The 27,140-nt window shown below is 37.4% G+C and overlaps 1 protein-coding gene across 1 annotated transcript in view; it reads left to right on the top strand.

Moving 5' to 3' along the window:
* Positions 1-27,140, top strand: part of RABL3 (RAB, member of RAS oncogene family like 3) — a 50,828-nt gene that overhangs the window by 21,488 nt on the left and 2,200 nt on the right. Inside the window, exons 3-7 of the mRNA XM_080656180.1 lie at positions 10,847-10,976; positions 14,824-14,938; positions 18,650-18,800; positions 23,537-23,608; positions 26,612-26,650. Coding sequence (XP_080512306.1) covers positions 10,847-10,976; positions 14,824-14,938; positions 18,650-18,800; positions 23,537-23,608; positions 26,612-26,650 — 507 coding nt within the window. The remainder of the gene's footprint in view (positions 1-10,846; positions 10,977-14,823; positions 14,939-18,649; positions 18,801-23,536; positions 23,609-26,611; positions 26,651-27,140) is intronic.

Here is a 27,140-nt window from a genome sequence, read left to right as displayed (position 1 = left end):
TCCCTTTGGGCTGAAAAAAGCAGCGCTCCCAGTCACCTGTTGCCAGCCTGATTCGCGCGCCTCCGTACCTCAGCTTTTCAGAGCTTGTGCACCTCTCAATGCTGTTTGCTCTTTCCTTCTAGTTGTAGAACTTCCACTCAGCCAGCTTTCCCGTGGTTCTGGTTGATAGATGTTTTGTCTTTTAGTTGTAGTTTTGAAATTGTTGGGCGAGGCAGCAGTTTAGGTGTTTACCTACGCTGCCATCTTGGATCCTCTCTAGATAATGGAATCTTGAGTTCCATATTGGCTATTCTTAGAGGAATTAGTCTTTTAGGGGAGGTAACATTAAACATTTGAAATAATTTTAGAGATAAAAGTGGTATACTGCAATGCTTGCTAAACTTAATTATGTAACAGAATCACCTAGGGAGCTTTCTTTAAAAATGCAGATTTTTTGAGCCCTACCCTAAAAGCCCCCCCTCCTCCTCCTCTTCCACCTCCTCCTTGTTTTGTCAGAGAGGAAGGGAGAGTGAGAGAGAGATAGAAACATCAATAATGAGAGAGAATCATTGATTGGCTGCCTCCTGCATGCCCTACACTGGGGATCGAGCCCGCAACCCTGGGCACATGCCCTTTACTGGAATCAAACTCAGGACCTTTTTTTTTTTTAAATCCTCACCCAAGGATATTTTTTTCCATTGATTTTTAGAGAGAGTGGAAAGCAGAGGGACCAATAGAGAGAAACACCAATGTGAGAGAGACACATCGATTGGTTGCCTCCAGCATGCTCTGGACCAGGGTCAGGAGCCTGAAACCGAGGTACATGCCCTTAACCAGAAATGAACCTGGGACCTTTTAGTCTGCAGGCCGACGCTCTACTCACTGAGCCAAACCGACTAGGGCAAGAATTTTTTTAAAAAATATATTTTATTGATTTTTTACAGAGAGGAAGGGAGAGAGATAGAGAGTTAGAAACATCAATGAGAGAGAACATCGATCAGCTGCCTCCTGCACACCTCCTATTGGGGATGTGCCTGCAACCAAGGTACATGCCCTTGACTGGAATCGAACCTGGGACCCTTTAGTCCACAGGCCGACGCTCTATGCACTGAGCCAAACCGGTTAGGGCAAGAATTTTACTTTTAACAAGCTTCCTATTAATTCTGCTTGGTTCATTCTCAGAACTGTACTTGAGAAGCACTGGTGTTCAGTAAAATAAAGTGAATATAATAAAACCTTGGAGGATGAGATATCCTAAATTTATTTATTGATTTAAACAAACATAGCCAAGCATCTAATAAGTACTGGGTACTATACTATTTTCTAGACCTACGAAGATGAATAATACATGATCCTGTCCTTATGCTCAGAGTCTAATAGAAGAGAAGTAAAGCAATGTGGTTAGAAATGATAGATGTGTACAGGGTGTTATGGCAGCAAGTAGGAGTATCTAAATCACCCTGGTTGGTTTTGGGTCTTGGAGGAAAGGGAGACGGATCAAGAAAGCTTCAGTTATGTGGCTGAGTTTTGTGGGTTTTTTGTTTTTGTTTTTTCTCTCTCTTTATTGATTAAGATATTACATATGTGTCCTTATCCCTCCATTGCCCCTTCTCTCCTCCCACTCATGACCTCACCCCCCTGGTGTCTGTGTCGTTAGGCCAGTGGTCAGGAAACTCAGTCAACAGAGCGGCAAACCGCGGCTCGCGAGCCACATGTGGCTCACGAGCCGCAGTTTGCCGACCACTGGGTTAGGCTTATATGCATGCATACAAGTCCTTTGGTTGATCTCTCCCTCTTACCCCCACCCTCCCCTACCTTCCCTCTCAGGTTTGACGGTCTGATCGATGCTTCTCTGTCTCTGGATCTGTTTTTGTTCATCAGTTTATGTTGTTCATTATATTCCGTAAATGAGTGAGATCATGTTATATTTATCTTTCTTTTGACTGGCTTATTTCGCTTAGCATAATGCTTTCCAGTTCCATCCATACTGTTGCAAGTGGTAAGAATTCTTTCTTTTTTACAGCAGCATAGTATTCCAATTTTTAATCGACTCATCTGCTGATGGGCACTTAGGCTGTTTTCAAATCTTAGCTATGGTAAATTGTGCTGCAGTGAACATAGGGTGCATATATCCTTTCTGATTAGTGTTTCTAATTTCTTGGGATATATTCCTAGAAGTGGGATCACTGGGTCAAATGGGAGTTCCATTTTTAGTTTTTTGAGGAAACTCCATACTGTTCTCCACAGTGGCTGCACCAGTCTGCATTCCCATCAGCAGTGCATAAGGGTTCCTTTTTCTCTGCATTCTCTCCAGCGCTTTTCATTTGTTGATTTGTTGATGATAGCTATTCTGACAGGTGTGAGATGGTACCGCATTGTCGTTTTGATTTGCATCTCTCGGATGATTAGTGACTTTCAGCATGTTTTCATATGTCTCTTGGCTTTATATCCTCTTTCGAAAAGTATCTATTGAGGTCCATTGCCCATTTTTTTATTGGGTTGTTTATCTTTCTTTTGTTAAATTGTATGAGTTCCCTGTAAATGTTAGAGATTAAATCCTTACCGGTGATAACATTGGCAAATATGTTCTCCCATGCAGTGGGCTCTCTTATTGTTTTGTTGAAGGTTTCTTTTGCTATGCAGAAGCTTTTTATTTTGATGTAGTCCCATTTATTCATTTTCTCTATAGTTCCCATTGCCCTAGGAGCTGTATCGGTGAAGATATTGCTTCGGCATATGTCTTATATTTTGCTGCCTATGGATTCCTTTAAGATTTTTATGGTTTCCCATCTTACATTTAAGTCCTTTATCCATTTTGAGTTTATTTTTGTGTATGGTATAAGTTGGTGGTCTAGTTTCATTTTTATGCATGTACCTGTCCAATTTTCCCAACACCATTTATTGAAGAGACTCCATTGTATGTTCTTGCCTCCTTTGTCAAATATTAATTGAGCATAGTGGTTTGGGTCGATGTCTGGGTTCTCTATTCTAGTCCATTGGTCTATATGTCTGTTCTTGTGCCAGTACCAGGCAGTTTTGAGAACAGTGGTTTTGTAATAACAGCTTCGTATCTGGTATTGAGATCCTTCCTACTTTGTTCTTCTTTCTCAGGATTGCTGTGGCTATTCAGGGTCTTTTTTTATTCCAGATGAATTTTTGGAGAGTTCATTCTAGGTCTGTGAAATATGCTGTTGGTATTTTAATGGGAAGTGCATTGAATCTATAGATTGCTTTGGGTAGTATGGACATTTTAATGATGTTGATTCTACCAATCCATGAACATGGTATGTTCTTCCATGTGTTTATGTCTTACTCTATCTCTTTTTTCAGTGTCTTGTAGTTTTCCGAATAAAGGTCTTTTACCTCCTTAGTTAAGTTTATTCCTAGGTATCTTACTTTTTTTGGTGCGATGGTAAATGGGATTTTTTTTTTAAATCTCTCTTTCTGTAAGTTCACTATTGGTGTATAAAAATGCCATAGATTTCTTTGTTTTAATTTTGTATCCTGCTACATTGCCAAATTCATTTATTAAGTCTAATAATTTTTTGGTGGAGTCTTTAGGGTTTCCTATGTACAGTATCATGTCATCTGCAAATAATGACAGTTTTACATCTTCTTTTCCAATTTGGATACTTTTTATTTCTTCTTCTTGTCTAATTGCTGTGGCTAGCACTTCCAGTACTATGTCGAACAGGAGTGGTGAAAGTGGGCATCTCTGTCCCGTTCCTGTTCTTAGGTGAAATGATTTTAGTTTTTGCCCATTGAGTATGATGTTGGCAATAGGTTTGTCATATAAGGCTTTTATTATGTTGAGATATGATCCCTCTATTCCCATTTTGCTGAGGGTTTTTATCAAGAAAGGGTGTTGGATTTTGTTAAATGCTTTTTCTGCATCAATTGATATGACTGTGATTTTTATCTCTCAGTTTGTTTATGTGATGTATCATGTTTATTGATTTGCGGATATTATACCATCCTTGCATCCCTGGGGTAAATCCTACTTGGTCATGGTGTATGATCTTTCTGATGTAATGTTGGATACGATTTGCTAGAATTTTGTTGAGGATTTTGGCATCTACGTTTATGAGGGATATTGGCCTCCAATTCTCTTTTATTGTATTGTCTTTATCTAGTTTTGGTATTAGGGTGATGCTGGCTTCATAGAATGAGCTTGGAAGTGTTCCTTCCCCTTGAGTTTTTTGGAATAGTCTGAGGAGGATAGGTTTTAGTTCTTCCTTGAATGTTTGGTAAAACACCCCTGTGAAGCCATCTGGCCCCGGGCTTTTAGATGACTGGAAGCTTTTTGATGACTGCTTCAATTTCCTCCATAGTTATCAGCCTATTGAGATTTTTAGATTCTTCCTGATTGAGTTTTGGAAGGTTGTATTTTTCTAGGAATATGTCCATTTCCTCTAGGTTGTCTAGTTTGTTGGAATAGAGTTGTTCATGGTATTTTTAACAATCCTTTGTATTTCTGTGGGGTCTGTTGTTATTTTGCCTTTCATTTCTGATTTTATTTGAGTCTTCTCTCTTTGCTTCTTGGTGAGCCTGGCTAGAGGTTCTTCAATCTTGTTTATCCTTTCAAAGAACCAGCTCTTGGTTTCATTGATCTTTTGTATTGTTTGTTTTGTTTTTTTTGTCTCTATGTCATTTATTTCTGCTCTGATCTTCATTATCTCCTTTCTTCTGCTCTCTCTGGGCTTTTCTTGTTGCTCTCTTTCTAATTCTTTAAGTTGTAGAGTTAGATGATTTATTACCATTTTTTCTTGTTTGTTTGGTTTTTTTTTTTTGTTTTTTTTTTTTTGAGGTAGGCCTATAGAGCTATAAACTTCTCTCTCAGCACTGCATTCACTGTGTCCCATAGATTTTGGATTGTTGTGTTTTCGTTGTCATTCATTTCCAGGATGTTTTTAATTTCTCCTTTGATCTCTTTGGAAACCCAGTCATTGTTAATAGCATGCTATTCAGCTTCTAAGTGTTTGAATTTTTTTTATTGTTTTTATTGTAGTTTATTTTGAATGTTGTGCCATTGTGGTCTGAGAAGATGCTTGATATGATTTCAATCTTTTTGAATTTGGAGAGACTTTGCCTGTGACCCAATATGTGATCTATCTTTGAAAATGTCCCATGTGCACTTGAGAAGAACGTATATTCCGTGGCTTTGGGGTGAAATGTTCTGAAGATGTCAATTAATTTCATCTGATCTAGTGAGTCATTTAGGATTGCTGTTTTTTTGCTGATTTTTTGTCTAGAGGATTTTTCCAGTGATGTCAATGGGGTATTAAAGTCCCCTACTGTGATTGTATTGTTGTTGATCTCTCCCTTGATATCTTCCAGGAGTTTTTTATGTATTTGGGTGCTCCTGCATTGGGTGCATATATGTTTACCAGGGTTATATCATCTTATTTTATCAATCCCTTTAGTATTATGAAGTGGCCTTCCTTATCTCTTGTTATGGCCTTCACTTTAAGGTCTATTTTGTCAGATATAAGTATTGCTACCCCAGCTTTTTTTTCATTTCCATTTGCCTGAAAGATATTTTTCCATCCCTTCACTTTCAGTCTGTGTGAGTCCCTTGTTCTGAGGTGGGTCTCTTGTAGACAGCATATATATGGGTCATGTTTTTTATCCATTCTAGCTGAGCTTTTTGATAATAGATAACTGATTCCTTATAACATCTTGTGTGTTTCAATGGTTTTGCTTATAAATCTTGCTTAAATATGTTTCCATGGTTTCTTAAACAGAACTCATATAATTTCACCTTTATTATAAGTTATTTATGCCATATAGCAAAGTAGTGATACCTTTTAATACAGTTAACAGATTTAGTTCCCATTATCCAAAATGATCCCTGCTGCTGTGATTTTCCAGTTCTCTTTGTTGTCAGTCTGATAATTATCTTCTCTTAATGACAATTTGGCTGCCTGTGGAATATCTTATTTACTTAAACATTTCCTGCCATAGCTGGTTTGGCTCAGTGGATAGAGCGCTGGCCTGCTGACTAAAGGGTCCCAGGTTCGATTCTGGCCAAGGGCATATGCCCGGGTTGTAGGCTTGATTCCCAGTGTGGGGCATGCAGGAGGCAGCCAGTTAGTGATTCTCCCTCATCGTTGATGTTTCTATCTCTGTATCCCTTACCCTTCCTCTCTGAAATCAAGTGAAAAAAACAAAATAACTTTTCCTTAGATAAAAAGATTTGTACAAAAAAAAATGTGAATAAGTAAAAAGAGTGAATCATTCTGTTAAATATAGTATGTGAGTTCTTTTAAAAATATATATATTTTTATTAATTTTATGTTTATTTTTATTAATACAGTGTTATCAACTTTAGTCACCATGTTATACCCCAGACCCTCAAACCTTATTCATCTTATAGCTGAAAGTTTATGCTCTTTACCAGCCTCTCCCTATTTCCCCCACTCTTCAGCTATAAACGTGGTTCTCCCTGCAAATCACTTTTTTACTGTTTCTATGAATTTGACCTTTTATTTAGATTCCACATATAAGTGATACTATGCAGTATTTGTCTTTCTCTGTCTGGCTTATTTCACTTAGCATAATTCTCTCAAGGTCCATTCATGTTGTCACAAAAAAAAAAAAAAAGGATTTCCTCTCTTCTCATGGCTGAATAATATTCTATTGTATATAATATTCCATTATATATATCCTACATCTTTACCCATTTATCCATTGACAGAGACTTATGTTGCCTCCAGATCTTGGCTATTGTGCATAGTGCTCCAATGAACATGGGAGTGCAGGTATCTCTTCAAGATTCCATTTTTATTTACTTTGGATATATATCTAGAAGAGGGATTGGTGAATCAATTGATAGTAATGTTTTTAATTTTTCGAGGACCCTCCATACTGTTTTCAATAGTGCCTGTACTAATTTACATTCTTACCAACAGTGCACAATGGTTCCCTTTTCTTTACATCCTTGCCAACACATTTTCTCTTCTTTTTTATTACAGCCATTCTAACAGGTATGAGGAGACATCACAGTGTGGTTTTGATTTTCATTTCCCTGATGATTAGTGAAATTGAGCACCCTGCATATGCCTGTTGGCATCTGTATATCTTTTTTGGGAAAATGTCTGTTCAGTTCCTCTACCCATTTTCTAATTGGATTGTTTGTAGGGGTTTTTGTTTTGTTTTACTGCTGACCTGTTTCATAGGTTGCATTTTTATTTTGATAATGGTTTCCTTTGCTGTGTAGAAGCTCTTTCATTTGCTATAGTCCCACATGTTGATTTTTGCTTTTGTTGGCATGTATATTTATTTTTTAAAAAAATCTTGGAAAATTCTGATATATACCCCTGAACCATCATAGTAAAATCTGGCTCTTAACTTTATTCTAATAGATAAGGTTGCCATATATCAGAATTTGTTTCTGAACAGTTATATAGTACAATCCTATAGAGTCTCAACCAAAGTCATTGGAGAGTTTTGAGTGGAAGGGTGATATGATCTAACTTACATTTTAAAAGGATCACTGTAGCCCAGCTGGTGTGACTCAGTGGTTGAGCATCAGTCTATGAATCAGGATGTCACAGTTTGATTCCTGGTCAGGATACATGCCCAGGTTGTGGGCTCAATCCCCAGTAGATTGAGGCAGCCAATCGATGTTTCTCTCTCACTGATGTTTCTATATCTCTATCCCTCTCACTTTCTCTCTCTAAAATCAATATATATATATATATATATATATATATATATATATATATGCACACACACACACATATATATATATATATATTTTAAGGATCACTGTAGCTACTGTATGGAAAGCAAATGGTGGGGGAGGGTGGCAGGGTACTTATGAGTCCAGCAAGGCTGTAGTAGGAAGGTCAGTTAAGAGGTGATTACATTGATTCAGGTAAAGAGATAGATAGAAGCTCTGGGCTGGGTAGTAATAGTGGAAATGGTGAGAAATGAATAGATTTTGGATATATTTTTAAGGCAAAGACAATAGGATTTGCTGATAAATTTGATATGCAGTATGAAAAAAGTTAAGGATCACTGTTTTTAGCCCTTCAAGTAATTGAAAAGATGGAATTGCCTTTTACTGAGACAAAACTAGGAGAAGAATAGGTTTGGGAGGAAGATCAGGAATTTATTTTTGCATGTTAAATTTGAGGTATCTCTTAGATATTCTAGTCTGGTGGCTATGTTACTCTGAAATTCAAGGAACTGGTCCAGGATGATAAAAATTTGGAATTCATCAACATAAGGACATTTAAAATCATAAGGTTAGCCCTGGCTGGTGTGGCTCAGTTGGTTGGATGTCATCCCGTGCACCAAAAGGTTGCCAGCTCGATTCCTGGTCAGGGCACATGTCCGGGTTGCGGGCTCAATGCATAGGGGGGTGGGGGGCACGTGCAGGAGGCAGCCAATCGATGTTTCACCCTCACATCGATGTTTCTCTCTCTCCCTCTCCCTTCTTCTCTCTCTAAAATTCAATTAAAAATAAATAAAATAAAATATTTTAAGACACTCCAACAATTAAAGGATAGAGAGATAAGGACAACCCAAATGGGGACTGCAAAGGATTAGCCAGTGAGGTGGGAAGAAAAACAGGAGAGAGTTTAATATTCTGGAAGCTAAGTGAAGAAAATATTGCAAGGCTGAGGAGTGATTAGTTGTGTCAGATGGTAGAGTAAGATGAAAACTGTTCATTGGTCATTGGATTTAGCAATATGGAAGCCATTGGTGACCCTGATAAGGAGTAATTCAGTGGGGTGATTGGGGCGAAAGTGTGACAGTTATGAGTTCAAAAGAGAATGTGAAGAAAATAGTTAGAAACAGCTGAGAATAGCTCAAAAATCCTTTGAAGGGCTGTCACTATAAAAAGGAACAGAGAAACCCAAAACACTAATTCAAAAGAATATATACGCCCCAGTGTTCATTGCATCATCTTATATAATAAAAGGCTAATATGCCAATAGACGGAACAGTGGAACAACCGAACAAACAACCGAACAACTGGTCGCTATGTTGTGCGCTGACCACCAGGGGGTGCGCGCGGAACATGGTGGGCATTGGCCACAGCAGGATGGTGGAGCAGGTGAGCAGGGGTGCCAGACCAAGTCAGGGCGATGGTCACTGTCATTGAGGCGAGCCTCTGGTGGTTATTGAAAATTCTTTGCTCCCACACACCATGGTCCCACCTGGCACTCACACCTCCTTCCGGCACCAGAACCGCCGCTCATACCCACTGCCAGCGCCCGGCACCGGTGCCAATCAATTGGCACCGTCAGCAGGTGCGAGCAGTGGCTGCCGACCTATGATCGCCCCTGAGGGCTTCTCCACCTCCCCCTGCTCCTAAGGGGCGATCATGGCAGCAGCTGCCACTCGCACCCACTGATGGCACCAGCCCCACTCACACCTGCTGCTGGTGCCACACCTGTCAGCTGGTGCAAGCGGGGCCGAGGCCATCAGCATGTGGGAGCAGTAGCAGTTGGAGTGGAACTGCCGGCAGACGGGACCAAGGGCCGCAGCAGGAGGGGCTGGGCAGGGGCGCAGAGGATGGGCCAAGACCCACTGCTGTGCCCACCGCAGCCTCGCAGCCCACAGTTCCTTTCAAAGTGCATGAATTCATGCCCTGGGGCCCTAGTTATTTACAATAGCCAAGATTCAGAAGCAGCACAAGTGTCCATCAGTAGATGAGTGGATAAAAAAGCTGTGGTGCATTTAAACAATTAAATATTACTCAGCCATAAAAAAGAAGGAAATCTTACCTTTTGCAACAGCATGGATGGGTCTGGAGAGTATTATAATAAGTAAAATAAACCAGTCAGAGAAAGACAAATACCATATGATTTCAATGTGGAATCTAATGAACAAAATAAACAAACAAGCAAAATAGAAATAGACTTATAGATACAGAAAACAGACTGATAGCTGTCAGAGGGGAGGGGCTTTGGGAGGCTGGGTGAAAAAGATGAAGGGGATTAAGCAAAAAACAACAATTTATAGACACAGACAACAGTATGGTGATTACAAGAGAGAAAGGAGATGGAGGGACATAAAAGGGTAAAGGAGGATAAATGGTGATCGAAAAATACTTGACTTTGGGTAGTGAACACACAAAACAATACAAATTAATTAATTTAAAGGAACAGAGAAGCAACATGATAGCTTAAGGAAGTATATGCGATCAAGAGAAGGTAATTTATTTTCTAAGATGGGAAAAATATGGCATATTTGTATGCTGGTGGGAATTATCCAACTGAGAGGGAAAATTTGATGATGAGAGGAGCTACATCTTTGATAAGAAAGAGGGGGATCTCATGCACAAGGGGAGGGTATTTGTCATTAGGGACACAGACAGCCTATCTCTAATAGCTGGAGGGAAAATAGATTTTACAGGCACAAATGCAGAGAGATGGTTAAATATGGGAACAACAGGTTGTAGAAGTTCTCTTTTGATTGTTTCTGTCACAGGATGCAAGGTTATTAGCTCTGTTTGAGAACAAGGAATATATATTGGAAATTTGAAAAAATGTAGAAAGTATGAAATAATTACCTAGGAGAGAAAAATAGGAAATGAACTATGCAATTGACTGAAGGAAGCTTCAAAGTTAAAATGAATCCAGTCAGGTTGAATGTGTATTTTTCTGAGCTTCACATTCATCTAGCTGGATTGTAGACATGGAAATCAAGAAAAAGGTGGATATAATTAGTGTTGGAATTTTGTCAGGTGAATATACAGTAATGTGAAATAGGGGCAAAGGAGTGACTAAAATGACAAATCATGGATTTTATGCTTACTGGTATGTAGTGTCCGATACTTTAAACTGGAATGAGAGTGCTTACCAGTTTCCGAAGTGGCTATAATAAGTATTTTGATGGATTGATTTTTTAGGTTCATGACTACAAAGAAGGAACCCCAGTAGAGAAGACCTACTATATAGAATTATGGGATGTTGGAGGTTCTGTGGGCAGTGCCAGCAGTGTGAAAAGCACAAGAGCAGTATTCTACAACTCTATAAATGGTAAAGCATGTTTTATTTCTACCATGTATTAATGGTCCAAGAGTACAGATCATCTGATATGGAGTGTTGTGGGATGCTGGACTCATCTTAATTTACTAAAGGTTTAATTACAACTCTTAATTTAAATCTGCATATTGCATTCCAGTTTATGTTTATAGATTCTAACCATGTAATTCAGAACATTAAATATTTACTCTGTCTAGTGTTTCTCTTTATATTGTCATAAACTAAATATTGAGAAATAAAATTGTATTTGGGGAACTTGACATAAAACATGGAACTTTCAAAACACTGTCCCTTGGGAGTGCTGTTTCTCCAGTCATTTGGGTAAATACAATAGAACTGTTAGGAATCCCATAGTCTAAGCCAGATGTCACAGAAATAAAAACCTTTCTTTCATCTCCTCTTAGAGAGAGTCCTATGTAATTAATTATAAAGAGATGCTTAAGGGTATTTTTAGGGGTGCAAAAAATTCCTCCAGGTATAGAGATTCAAATACCTCGAACAGATTTCCAGATGGAGGCATGTGATAGAGGTCATAGTTGCAGTTCATAAAGGGCCTACTCTATGTCAAGAGACTAAACCACTGACACCTGTGATTTACCTATAGCGTTTCTTTATCTTCTTCTCTTTTTTAAATGCATTTTAAAATCTTTTACTGTGAAGTATAATTTCAACTTGTCTTTGATTGATGTACCAAAAGATTTGGCATCTCACCTCTTCCCTCCTGGTGTATGCTTAGCTAATACTCATTTATACTCATTCATTATTAGGTAAGCACTGCAATTGCTAAGTACCTTCTTCATTCCTTATGTTCCTCTTTCACTATCTTATCTTCCCATGTCATAAGCTGTTGTGGATGCTATTTTTTTTAAAAAAAAGGGGGGGGGGGAGAAGAAGCTTCTTGTCATTGGATATAAACTATAGAATATAGGATATTGACCATAGAATATTGTCCAAAAGTGTCCCAATCTACCTGAAGAAAAAAAATAAATAAATGAAACAAAAGAGTTATAAGATAGTGACATCAGTGTATTGATATTGTCATGCAAGAAAGAACATGATAATGGCATATATTAAAAGAAATATAAGTGAAAACAAAACAGTAAGATAGTCATAGATTTCTTAGAAAAAAAGGAGAGAAAGAAAAGAACTAGAATCAAGTGATGAAACTTGGTTTATATCAGCCAAATGACTGTCAAAGTTGATATCAATCTGATCTGGCAAAGAAAAGTTTAGATATATAACACCTTTGAACTTTTGTTTAGATATTTTTGAGAAAAAGTTAAGAGCAAAATAAATGTAAAGATAAAAATTATAAGTAATAAAGTTAAAAACCATTTAAAACCTAGAGATTTTATGGAATTGAGTCATGAACTCAATAAGTGCTAACGAAGAAAGCCATCTAAATCCACTTATTTGACTGTCTTTTCTATACCTACTATTCATTAATGACTTGTCTCTTCCTTGAATATTACTGAAGTAATTGCATATATTTTGTTAGTTTTACAGAGAAGACTAAGACATATTTCTGTTTCTTAAAGTTTAAAAAAAAATAGTCCCTTTAGCCCTGGTCGGGTGGCTCAGTTGATTGAATTGTCGTCCCATACACCAAAAGGTTGTGGGTTGATTCCTGGTCAGGATATATACCTGGATTTCGGGTTCAATCCCGAATAAAGGGGGTGGGGGGATAGGGAAGGCAGCCAATTGATGTTTCTTTCTCCCTCCCTCTCTCTTCCTTGCTCTATAAAATCAATTAAGAAAAAGTCTTAAAAACATACACACACAAATGCATAGTCTTTTCTTAGCAATAACATTCTTCCCTCAAGAACCTACCTTCTTCCCACTGTGATGAACTAGGCTGGTAATCCCCAAAGAAAATCTCTAAAATATGTCTCTACCTCTTTCTCTTTTAAGATTAGAACATACTCTGCTCAGCTGTCAACCTGATTTCTTTGCTCTGGGCCCCAGAGTGACCCTCCTAGCTCATACAAGCAGGAATTCTCAAACCAAATGAAAGAGGGAGAATAAGGAAAAAGAGTGCTCAAATGCCTTTAAAAATTCCAGAGCCTTAAATAGAAATCTTTAAAAAATAAACTCCTTCCAGTCTATCTAATAGCTCATCTAAGCCTTTGTAATCCTTTCACTTTTCCAACCAAAAGTCTCACCCATAGCTTTATGATATTTATACCTGGGAAATAGGGAGAGGAGAAAATATCTGCCACTCCTGTGTCCTAAAGTGAGACTTACTCTGTTTTCCTCAGTCTTTTACTGTCAAATTAACTGAGTTCAAGGCAAGTTACTCAACCTCTCCGAGCCTCAGTTTCCACATGTGTAAAATAAAGGTAATTCCTTCTTCATAGAACTATTCTGAAAATCAAATTAGACAACCCTGGTAAAGTATAATATGTAGCATGTAAGTGATGAATATATGTTAGCTTTATTATATATATATTTAAATTGATTGCAGAGAGGAAGGGAGAGAGAGAGAGAGAAACATCAGTGATGAGAGAGAATCATTGATAGGTTGCCTCCTGCATGCCCCCTATTGGGGGTCAAGCCCACAACCCGGGCATGTGCCCTGACTAGGAATTGAACCGTGACACTCAACCACGCCAGCCAGGCAGCTCTATTTTTTAATGGTAGCTCTTTATTCCTTTTTAAAAATCTATCTTTAATTATGTGTCCTTGATGCCTAATAGAACACCTCATTGAGGAAGGTAGAGTGAATGCAGTTGGATATGGGGACAACTGTCAGATCTCTATTTATTCCAGATGCCAGGAGAGAGAACAGATTTTTCTGAGCCAGCTTGAACAAGTCAGCTATGACATGCACAAGCACCTTCATTGTACAAATGTCTGTAAAATCTAGAGAAGCCAAATAATTCTAACTCTTCTGCCCTTCTTTTTTAAATTGACATGAAAATGGAGTTTTACATCCTCTCTTCACAGTAGAATCTGGGTAATACAAAAGGTTTGGGGTTTGAAAACCTAGTCTTTTGACCTCAAGATATCTTATCCCACGAGGCATTAAAGCTTTTCCTTTTTTATCTATAGCTTATTGGAATAATTACCTGCTTTGCTTTTCTGTCTAGGATCTTAACTGATTCTGTTTAATTGTATTTCTGAGCCTCATTACATTTTATTATTTTCCTCAATCTCTCAAAAGTCCATCTGTTTTCTATTACTCATGTCTCTTGACTATTTCTTTTTATCCCCTTCTAATGACATATTTATTTTGTTCTTTTAACTATATCTCTCAAAGAACTAAAAATTGGACTCTTGAGTTGATTAGGCAGGCCCAGGTAATCTAAAGGAAAACATTTTCCAGGTAAAGAATAACAATTGTATCAAATTAAATCAATACTGTTCTAATATATTTTATATAATACTTTTAGTGAAAATAAGTAATATGTGTATGTATGATGTCTATGACAATACTATGCAGAGTGCAAAAACAATTAGCTTTTTGAATGCATATAATTTCTTATATACTTGAAATATTTTTTATTCTCTTTATTGATAAGGTGGTTCTGCAATTAGGACCAGGCAGAGTAGGCACGTGAAGTGTTGAATGAAGAAAAAAAAAGAAAACACATTCTAAAAGTTTAATGACATTTTATAGAATTTTTAAAAGTTAGACTGACAAAGAAAATGTGGTAGATTATTTGTAAGAACTTGTAGAAGAAATTTTAAAATAATTGTGTCTGAGTTTATTATGCATACTACTAGAATGCTAGGTTCACTAAGCAGCTCAATGCTTGTTATTTACTGAGTCTCACTTTGCCAATTCGGAAAGGAAGAAGAATTGTTCCTGTACTGACATTATTTTCTCTGATTATTTTAGGTATTATTTTAGTACATGACTTAACAAATAAGAAGTCATCCCAAAACTTGTATCGTTGGTCATCGGAAGCTCTCAACAAGGATTTGGTGCCAACTGGAGTCTTGGTAACAAATGGGTAAGCCCAAATTACTTCATAATTGGTTTGAAATGTTATAGCAAGCACAAGAATGCACTCTCCAAAATAACACTTTGTAAGATGTTTGATTTGCAAATATTCTCTCCCAGTTTGTACATTGCCTTTTCATTCTCCTAACGATGACTTTCACAAAGCAATAGTTTTGCATTTTTTAAAAAGTCTAATTTCTCAGTTTTTTTCTTTTATATATTACTAGAGGCCTGGTGCACGACATTTGTGCACTTGGGGAGGGGGGGTACCTCAGCCTGGCCTGCGCCCACTCACGGTTCAGGATCCCTTGGGGTTATCTGACTGATGGTTTAGGCCAGGGGTCCTCAAACTTTTTAAACAGGGGGTCAGTTCACTGTCCCTCAGGCCGTTGGAGGACCGGACTATAGTTTAAAAAAAAAACTATGAACAAATTCCTATGCGCACTGCGGGCCCGATGAGTCAGCTGCTAAGCAGGACAGGCAGCGGCACCCGGCGGGCTGGATAAATGTCCTCGGCGGGCCGCATGTGGCCCGCGGGCCGTAGTTTGGACCCCTGGTTAGGCCCATGGGAGCAGGCCTTAGCCAGCATTGGACATCCTTAGCACTGCTGCAGAGGCGGAAGAGGCTCCTGCCATCGCCACTGAGCTCGCTAGCTGTGAGCCAGGCTTCTGGCTGTGCACTGACCACCAGGGGGCAGCACCTGCGTTGAGCATCTGCCCCCTGGTGGTCAGTGCACGTCATAGCGACCAGTCGTTCTGCTGTTCAGTCGATTTGCATATTAGCCTTTTATTATATAGGATACTTTGGGTAGGTATCATGTGTAAGAACTCTTGGCCTAATTCCAGAACATGCATATTTTCTCCTGTTTCTTCTAGAAGTTTTATAGTTTTAGGTTTACTTTTATATCTGTGCTCCTTTTTGAGTTACTTATAATGGAGGTTTTAGTTGAGGGTGACTTTTGCATATGAATGTCTAATTGTCCTAGCACAATCTATTGACAAGATTAGTCTCTCTCCAGTGAATTGCTTTTACTCTTTTGCCAAAAATAAGTTGACCATATTTATATGGGTTTATTTCTAGACTTCCTAATTCCACTCCATTGCTCTGCTTGCCTATCCCTTCACCAATACTACAGTCTTGATTACTGTAGCATTATAGTAAGTCTTAAAATTAGATAGTGTGATTCCTTCCACATTATTCCTTTTCAAAATTGTTTAGCTAGTCTAGTTTGCCTCACCATGTAAAATTGAAATCAGCTTGTCTATACTGGCGAAAATTATGCTTGGATTTTTATTGGAATTGCAATAAACCTATAAATCAAATCAGAATATTTTTGCCTCTTCTAATCCATGAGCACAGATGTTTTACTTCAAAACATCTTCAATGATAATCCTAGTCATGATATCATTTCATCTGTGTACTTTAGTGTGTAACTTTAAAGATTAAGAACTTTTTTAACATAACCAAAATGTTATTGTCATACTTAAAATTAACAATAATCCTTTAATATAGAATATTATTTTAATTTACACAAACGTCTTATAAATATTGGTTTATTCAAATCTACATCTAAGTAAGGTCCAATTATTGTATTTGCTTTCTTTTCATCTTAACTTCCCCTTCCTTTTTTAATTTTTATCTTTTACCCTCTAGCAGTTTATTTTTGGAAAAAAAGATGGCTTGTTTGTCTTGTAGAATTTTCTATATTCTGGATTTTGCTGATTGCATGCTGATAATAGCTGTTAAATTTGTTTCTCTGAATCCTAAATCTTCTCTAAAAGGGTAGTTAAGTATAGCGATCTAAAAGATGCAATTTTTTTTTTGTTTTTGCCAAAATTAAATTGGATGTAAGGTTTAATAAAAGAGAGAAAAAATGGAAGCTAAAAAGAGATATAAGAGAACAAATTATATGTATATTTCAACATGTATGTGTTATGATACATATATAATACATGTTAATGTATAACACATGTGTCCTAACTGGTTTGGCTCAGTGGATAGAGCGTCGGCCTGCGGACTGAAAGGTCCCAGGTTCGATTCCGGTCAGGGCCACGTACCTTGGTTGCGGGCACAACACCAGTAGGAGGTGTGCAGGAGGCAGCTGATGGATGTTTCTCTCTCATCAATGTTTCTAACTCTATCCCTCTCCCTTCCTCTCTGTAAAAAGTCAATAAAATATATTTTTTAAAAAATGTATAACACATGTGCAGCATGTTATATTACATATGTAATATATGTGTTGATTTGCAAGAGATTATATAAGACTACAAGTGGCAGAGATATATGTGTATCAAAGATGATGTTGGATGAACTAAATACAAAAATTTGATACTTAGTGAGTATAGAAAAAGAAAATAGTCCTAACAAAGGACACTCTCAATGCTCTATTTTCTAATAAAGCAGATTTTAGTTTTTGGACAATTTCTCCTAAATCAGGGATGATATTGGCAAAAAGAATCAAAGGCCTTAAACTCAAGCTATTATTGGCTTTGATGCAATAAATAGGATGGTAATATTTTTATGAAATGGGAGTTAATAGTTCAAAACAATTGTGTTGCAAGACTGAATAGTAACTGAGGTTCTGCAAGATTATTGTGAAAGGCAAAAAAAATTAAATAATTTTGTACACACACCCCTAATTTAGATTATTCAAAGAGAAAGAAAAATAATATCAAAGGAAGAAAAACAGCTATGCTCAACTGGGTTGTATTGATTGGATTGTGCAATATTGATTTACTGTCATCAGGTGTTTGAAACCAGATTTTGCTGACCATTGTAAATTGAGCTTATAACATGTCAAAAATCCAAACCTTTTATTTCTCCTATGTGAATAGAATTTAAATTAATTCAATAACATTGGGCTCTATGTTCCTTTTAGTTATAGAAGGAATACCACTCTATCCTTTGGGTAGAAATAGAAAAAAAGAATTGTAACGCTGGTACAATTGTTATTGTACCAACAAAGAGAGGTAACTAGCCCAAGATTATACAATGACCCTGAGGGATTTATATTGCCTATCCTCATTCTCCCTGTCCTCTGTCTCCCACAGTTCTCATATCAGGACAAACAACTATTTGGTACTCAGTTCTTTCCTTTTACTATTAATTTTGTGGTTTAGCTGTTTCTTCCCTTTCCATGTGTTGAAACCATCTTATGGTTGATTTATTCTGACCATTTTCATCCCTATTTCCTGTTTTCCTTGAACAATCTATTTTCATTGTAATTCATAGACAGAAATATGTATGGTAGTATAGAGTTTATTTATAGCCTTGCAAATACCTAGAAGCTTGTCATTTTCCGCTCTAACACAAGGCTTGAGTGCCATGCTAGTTTCCAGGGTTTTCTTTCCACTGAGGTTTGAATCCACTCTCTGCATCTATAAAGAAAAATTCCTGAGCCTTAGAAGGTAGAGCTCTGGGAGAAGTCAACTCAGCCTACCTTGGTATACCTGGTAGGCACTCAGTTATTCAAGTAGTCTATAAAGACTCATGGGGCCAAATTTTGAGTAGTTAGATGAAAGTTGGAACTCTGTAGATGGTGAGGATGGATTGTTAAATAAACAAGTAGATGGAAGAAATTAGGAGAAAAATAGGTTTATAGGTGATGGGTGAGCAAGAGTCAGTGAATGATCAGTAAAATAGTATAAGCTAGTTGCATTTAAATATTACACATCTACATCAAAAATGTAAATTCTATTCACCTCTTTATTATTTATCACAGGGATTATGACCAGGAACAGTTTGCTGAAAACCAAATTCCACTGTTGGTAATAGGGACTAAACTGGATCAGATTCATGAAACCAAGCGCCATGAAGTTTTAACTAGGACTGCTTTCCTGGCTGAGGATTTCAATGCAGAAGAGATTAATTTGGTATGTATTTTCATTAATGCATGTTTGTATTATTGCAGTTGAAAGTGAACCTGAAGACTTCACAAGTCATATATTCTCACAAAAGAAGCTTTATACTTGAAGTCAGGCTATTTTGGTTCTATTCCAAAATATGGTACAAATTGAATCAACATAGACTGTCAGATGGGCAGTCACTTCAGTCTCCTTGTGTGCTGATCTGTTGGAATGTTTAAACTTTGTTCTATGAATAAGGTAAAAATCGTGGGCTTTTTCTTTAAAAGATTTTTAAAAATCACACTAAAATCAAAATAAGTAAATTAAGGTGACAAAGAAAGATTACTGATACTGTACCTTAGATTATTCTTGCTTTAGAAAAGCCTCTTAGCTTCTTAAATTACAGAATTTACCTTAAAGAGCAAACAACTAGACAAGTGAAAAAATTACAAGCTATAAACTATGAGTGCCCCAGGGCATTAGTTTCTATACTCTTATGTATATACGGACAATTGAATCCCTTCCTGAGATATTTAACTCAGTTAGAACTTGGTTAAAAAGGCTAAGAAAAGTCCTCATATAAACCAGTTGGTGTTGCCCAGACTAAGATATGTCATTGCTCACAAGTAGGATTTGTGCAGCATATACGGTGCGCTGGCATTCAGACATGTGTTGGTCGTAGAGGTTTAATAATACCAGTTGCTACCATTTATTATTTACGTGCCAAGCACTGTTCTGCTTATTTACATAAGTTATCTCACATGCATTCTCTTCATATCATCTCTATAAAGTAGGCATTATTATTATCTCCATTTTAAAGATGAAGACTAGTAGCAGAGAGAGGTAACTAGGCCAAAGTTACCCAGACAAAGCAGGCACTCTGACTTCAGAGCCTGTGCTGTACAATTAACCCTATTTTCCACTTAATTTTCCTACAACTAACATTTAGAATCTTGGAAAGAACTCTTAGAAATCACCTAGATTAACAATTACCCAAACCTGACTGCATATTCATATTACCAACAAACAGTACCTGTGAAAATTTTTAAATAACTGCCCCATAGCAGGAGCTTTTTATTCATAAGGTCTGGCAGGAAGACCAGGACTCTGTTTTAACAAATGACTCAGGTGATTCTGATGCCCTTACTCTGAGAGTCAACATTTGTGAACATTGCTTGGTTCAACCACCTCTACCCCCATAATTGAGTCAGCTTCTGTTACATTCTACTTGGCAGTTAAGGTACCGTATTTCTCTCAACTGCCACCATGGAATATTCAATGTAAATGCCCCCGGTGGTCAGCACTGGACCATAGGTTCCAGAAGATTCCTGCTCTTTAGAATATATAATCTATCTATATATATATAAAAGCCTAAGCGACCGTTACGACCGGTTAACCAGAATGACCCGTCACTGTGACACACACTGACCACCAGGGGGCAGATGCTCAACACAGGAGCTGCCCCTGGTGGTCAGTGCACTCACACAGCAGGAGTGCTGCTCAGCCAGAAGCCAGGCTCATGGCTGGTGAGCGCAGCTCGGGTGCCTCTCCTGCCTCCATGGCAGTGCTACGGAGCAGCTATGGAGCAGAGCAGCTAGGGAGCGGCAGCAGCACAGTGGGACCAGGATGAGTGGAAGCGGCAGGGCGCCCAGCCCTGGCTCAGGCTCCTCCTCGGCCGTCTGCCCCTTCTGCACTGCTACATCCCTAAGGGGATGTCAGACTGCCAATTTCGGCCTGTTTGCCGCAGGCCAGTCTGATATCCCCCAAGGGGTCCCGGATTGAGAGAGGGCGCAGGCCAGGCTGAGGGACCCCACCTGTGCACGAATCCATGCTCCAGGCCTCTAATATAATATATAATGCTGAGGTTACTTCCTTTGAAAATCATTTCCAAAGTGAAACTTACCATTCCATATACTTAATTTGTTCCATTAATTACTTTCAATGTGTTTTGGGATGTATCTGTTTATAGTGGCTAAATATATGATTTCCTACTTTATTTGCAAAGTCAGGGCCAATTGTTAACAAGATGTAAAGGAACTCAAATGGTGATACTTTGGCACACAGAGTCTCCACAGAGTTCACATACAACATACTTTTGGCCTTCTATCCATGTATGGCTTCGAGGACACAGCAGGAACAACAAGGGGGTGTTGAGTATACGGCAGGGGTCGGCAAACTTTTTTGACTCGAGGGCCACAATGGGTTCTTAAACTGGACCAGAGGGCCAGAACAAAAGCATGGATGGAGTGTTTGTGTGAACTAATATAAATTCAAAGTAAAGGAGCGGAGGGGAGAGCAAGAGAACCCTCCGTTCTTTCGGCTCCGCGGGCCGGATAGAACAGCCGAACGGGCCGGATCCGGCCAACGGGCCGTAGTTTGCCCACGGCTGGTATACGGGGAACTACAAATGAGAAAATTGGTTAAGAATTTCAAAAAGATAATCAAAAAGACTCAGCAAGTAAATAAAAAGCCTCAAATAATCTAGTGTAACAATATTAGTGCTAGTATCTTTAGTTACTATATGTATAAATCAAAGAAAGAATCAGAGTTATCATCTTGTACTTGAAAAAGGTCTAAGTGTTTAAATTCTAGATAAGGAGAAGATTATTTTTTTCAAATCCTGTTAGGTTTATTGTGTCTAATACAATTTTTTTCTCTGTTATACGTTTATTTCAAAATGGTCATATTAAAGCATCTTCCCTAGTTATTATTCCTTTCTCAAGCTTAGACAAGCTATTTAGAACTATTAATTTTCAGGTTTTGCCATCAGCCATGATCAATAACGGATGTCTCTTTCAGCCTTAAAATTCTTATCCTAAAATCATAGAATTTCTCTAGCCTGGTCAAGCTTAAATTGTGCAGCCTTACAATTAAGTTTTTGGGAGGTTTTGTTTATTTGTTTGCTACTTGGTTTAGATTTTGTATTTAGTACTGCAGCTCTATTTGGAATCATCTTTGAAGTCTTTTAACATTCTGATGACTATATAATTAGTATCCATTTTGTAAAACATCTAACACAGGTCCATCTAAGGATTATCTCTTATATGCCCCAACTGCTGTGTAAATGTGTTCAAACATTATTTCAAATACAATAGTTTGCATAGTAATATTTCAGCTTATTTAATCTATATATGGAATTATCTTTTATATTAGGTGCTTTGTGTCTGAAAATTCAGTCTGATAGCATTTTCTTGGAATGAAGAGAGAAGGGAACTAATATTTCAGTACCTGCTATGTGCCAGACATGCATTAACTCATTTAATTTTCACAGAAACCCTATGGGCTAAGTATCGTTATCCCCGTTTCATAAATGAACTACACTTTAAAGATTTAGTAACCTAACCAATGTCACACAATCTAGAAATGTAGAGACAGATACTCAGATTCAGAGCTTGCTGGCTTCTAGTATTCTGTGATCTTGGAAACATTTGTTAGATTCTCTCTTTTTTTGTGGTTTTGAAATGTATTATAGATTCTGGCCAAAATTAAAAATGTGAGCCTTGAAATGTTATATATGGATAAAATAAGTGACTGTTACAAAATTTATTGGAAAGGAATCGTGGGCTTACAGAGTACAAATCAATAAATGCAACACCAATAATTTCAGAATTTCCCAAGGGACACAGCCTGAAAGACAAATATCATTCTTGCAAAGCAGCCTACATGATATCCTCATAGTTTGGTCTTATGTGCCATTTTAGTTAGAAATCAAAGTATTCTGTCTCTTAAGGTGGCAAGTCAGTAATGACAAGCAAAGGCAACACAACCCTGGAATTTCAATAAAAGGATAGTAAGCCTTTTAAGGTCTTTACTAGTCATTATAATGATTTAATGTTCCAGATTGTTTTTTTCCTCTGGGCTCCATTTTTAAAAATTCTCTTTAATAATATATCTCTTCTTCATTATTGTTTCTCTAACTAGTGTTTAATAATAATGCTTAATGATATTTAATAATAATTCATTTTTATTATTATAAAAATATATCTATTGTTTATTATTACCTTTATGGCCTACCAAGAGATGTATTGTGTTGTGTTCAATGAGTGAGAAATCCCTGGCAACTATTCTGTTTGTTCTTCGCTCCTCTTAACTCCTTATTTTCATGCTTCCTACTATTTGTATGAACTGCATAGAACTTTGTTGAGCACTGATGAGTAGTGCTAAAAAGTAAAGTGTTGACTTTTTTTTTCTTTTTTTTTTTTAAATATATTTTAATGATTTTTCACAGAGAGGAAGGGAGAGGGATAGAGAGTCAGAAACATCGATGAGAGAGAAACATCAATCAGCTGCCTCCTGCACACCTCCTACTGGGGATGTGCCCGCAACCAAGGCACATGCCCTTGACCGGAATCGAACCTGGGACCCTTGAGTCCACAGGCCGACGCTCTATCCACTGAGCCAAACCAGTTAGGGCAACTTTTTAATGGCTTTATTTCTGCTTTTCAGGGTAAATGTAGGTAGGTCACCTGATTAGTATCTTGGTTGTATTAGTAAGATACAATTAGCACTCCTGTCTTCCTTTGTGGATTAATTGATGAACACATTGGTTCAGTGTCTTCTAAATTTGCTCAAATAACAAAAAGTGTCCTTATCTTCCTTTAGCACTTTCCTCTATGCTTTGTGCATCATGATTTGAAAATAACATGAATATTTTATGAGAGTATTATGCCTAATATTTTACAATGTGCAACAGGAACAGTGATAACTAATGAAGAGCTATGTTCTCTAGCTTTTAATCGTAGGTCTTATGTTTTATCTTCTAGGATTGCACAAATCCACGGTACTTAGCTGCTGGTTCTTCTAATGCTGTCAAGCTCAGTAGGTTTTTTGATAAGGTAATGGCCTCAATTAAGTTATTTTTAAACTTAATTTATATATTATAAGAGTTTAACTTTTTTTTTGTAGAATGCTTTGTCCTTTTATGCCTTCATCCTGAATGTCACAGGCTGAATAATACTTGTTTTGATCTCTCTTATCTGTTGGTATAATTGCTCAAGGCCTGCTGACGTATTTATACTATCACCAGTGTTCTCTAGCAAAGGATGAAAGCTACTGAATTTAAATGGGATTTTTTAATAAAATACCTAATTCCCCTTCTTAAAACAATTTATGTTTCCCTAGTTTCTATCTCTTTTTGTACTTATTCCCCCCTAAGCCCTACAAAAGACAATGAACTGAGGAGGTTCTACTTAGTTAAAGCCTTGAGTTCATTTTGCTCTCCCAGCTATTAATAGTTCTTACTAATACTTTTAAGGTAATGTCATCTTCTTGATTGCCTATTGTTTCCCTATCAGAAACTTTTGTATTAAAGTTATGGACTCTTGCTAGCATCATCTTATTGTAGAATGAAAATGCAGAATGACTCAGCATGCTAGTAAATTAGAGCACTGTTTGTCTTTCCTTCACAAGTCCTTACAGCTGCATTGCACGTAGTATTGACCGAGGTTAAGTTGCTTGCCCAATGCTGACATTGTGTAGTCAGGTAAAATAGGATGTATTTCTGTATGCTATTGAAAAAGATTAATTTCTGTATTGTATTTCCTTTTAAGTGTAATCTTCCAAGAAACATTTTTCTCATAGATCTTCTTTATGAATCATTTTTCTTTTAGCAATTTAGGGATTTAATATTTGGCCCTTTATCCAATATGTCAGCAGAGATAAAGTCCCACATCCTCCCTATTTAATGAGATCATGGGGAAATTTTTGCTTCATTGCAGAACTTCCCAACTGGTGTGTTGCAAATAGGGTACAGCTGTACTGCGATATTGATCCACTCATTTCTCTGAGCAGCAGAGCCCCTCGGGCTGGGTGATTGGCACCCTCTTCTATTTACCCCGGTGTGCTGTACAAATATTAGCATTTTCTAAGTGGGATGCACTGTAAGGAACCACATTTTCTGTTCACATTGTTTTCAAACTTAAAATGTAAGAACTTTCATTTGGTTTAGATCCCTGATCCCATCTCTGTACAAAATGCTATCCCCTAAGAGCAACATCTTATAGATCTTTGTCTGACATGGAAAGATCCCACAATATACTGTTTAAAATTTTTAAATTAATAATTTTAGAATTGAGATATTAAATGTAATAAGTTATATCTTAGAGAAACAATGGGTTATAGACTAGTGGGACCCAAGTTGTCTGTCAAGGTTTTATTCTAAAAACATCAGAGAGAACTTGATGAGTTTTAAGAAGAGAGCAAGATTTAGTAAGAGGACATTGCAAGTTGAGGGTAAGGAGTTATGAGCAAAAGCAAAAAGTTAACTTCTCTCGTCATTGCCTAAATCACAACCAAAGGTATGTGGATTAGGAGGTTGGCCAGACCTCCAGACTGAGGTGGTTGCCAGAAACCAAAGGATATGGCAGCTAAATTTCACCCAGTTTCCCATACATTGTATCTGTGAGAATTTTCCCCCCATTGATTTGAGGGAGAAGGGGAGAGAGAGAAACATCTATGTGAGAAAGAAACGTCCATTGGTTGCCTCCTATACCTGCCTTGACTAGGGATCAAACCTGCAACCCAGGAATGTGCCCTGACCAGGAATCTAACCTGCAACCCTGTGGTGCACCAGACTACCCTCCAACCAACTGAGCCACACTGGCCAGGGCCCCAAGAATTTAATGTAAAGATTTATTTTCCAAGAGGGAATCTGACTCCTCCTCCAGACTCCCTTGGCTAGTAGTAATTCTTCCCCACTCTAGAATTATAGGATTTTCCTGTGCTGCCCCAGAGAAAGGAAAGAGAATCAGTCCCTTCTTGCTATCTCTAAGACCAAGTATTTTGAGATGTATATTGATCATGACCAGCTTTCCTACCACAAGGGCCAATGAATCCAACCTTACCCCGGGTCTCTTGTGGCTAACAGTGACTCAGCCATAGTCCCTAAGATAGAAAAATCCAGCTATTTTGCCTGTCAGGCCAGTTAGAGTAAGCTGACACAGGCCTGGAAGAAGATGCTCAGCATTTATTCAGAGAAACTTTTATTTTCATAATTCTAGATTCCAGTGTCTTAATCTCTAGCTAATCTATATTCTTATTGATTACATTTTCTTAATCATAACAGCTTTGGCTAAAGAAAACAATACTGCCTATGCAATCATTGTAGTTTCTCAAGTGTTAGAACAGAATTTATTTTTTAAAATGTGTTTCATAATCTGAAAACGTGGTGCTCCTTAAACTCACCATTTAGGGCATGTTTGAGGGTTTCTTTATCATAGAAGTGATGGATTTGTGCAGATACACCCACTGCTTTACTGTGTTTCTCCTGTTGACCAAATACAGACGGTTCTGAAACTGCTGAATTACAGGTGCAGATTAAGTCCATTAAAAGAAGCTAATTGACACTGTTGAGTCATCTGTCTCCATGGAGGCTCTATAGAATTTATCACTGTTTACTAGAGGGATGTGGTGGTTCATTGCATTACACAGACTCCTCTTTAAGGAATAGCTGTACTATTAGTAGGCAAGTGCTTTGCATTTTTCTTATGAATTCTGTTTGGTACCTTTTAGGACTGACTGCTGGGAAGCTTAGAGCCAAATTTCCTCTTATATACTAAAAATTGCATGGGATCATATGTCATTCTCTGATTACTTAGTCATTTTTTTTTCATTTATTTTTTTAATCTATTAGTACTTTTGAAATGAGGCAGGCTCTTAGGAAATAATCCTACAATCCTGATCCCGTTAGCACCAGATTCAACTCACTGTACCAGATGTCTATAGCTATTGAAAAGACTCTTAATTTGGATATATGCCTTTTAGTCCCCTGAATGGCCATTACAGTTAGCCACTTTTTCAAGATCTGTGTACTAAACTCTTAAAATCTTTGTTTCTCACAGGTCATAGAAAAGAGATACTTTTTAAGAGACAGTAATCAGGTCAGTATCTATCTTTTCTTTATAAAATGGGTTCTTAAATTTGTAGAGAGGTGATTTCCAAATTTATTTTCAGAAATGGTTAAAAAAAAAAGTAGAAGTCCCTTTATGAGCACAAGCAACTGATTTTTTTCCTGTTAAACCCAAAAGAAAATAAGATCAAGGGAAAGTAAGAGTCCAAGAGACAATAAATAAATAAATAAATAAATAAATAAATAAATAAAATCCAGGAATAAGGTTACATTATAAAATAATAAAATAAAATCGTTTGCTTGAGACACCAAAGATATATATCCGAAGTCTATTACAAGCAAATCATTCATGTAAAGTCCAGTAGGGGAATATTCTGAGATTCACCTTCATCCTCTCTGATTTAGATGACACTATCACCAGTTTGTTGGCAAATGTTTTCCATTTTGGGAAAATGTATTTTTATTATTTAGTCTGCTGTGGTTTTCTGAGTAAAACCACAGAATGGTGGTTCTCTCAGGAA

This window comes from Plecotus auritus (assembly GCF_963455305.1).
Source record: "Plecotus auritus genome assembly, chromosome: 2".
NCBI lineage: Eukaryota > Metazoa > Chordata > Mammalia > Chiroptera > Vespertilionidae > Plecotus > Plecotus auritus.
This window is presented reverse-complemented; position numbering and strand designations above follow the sequence as displayed.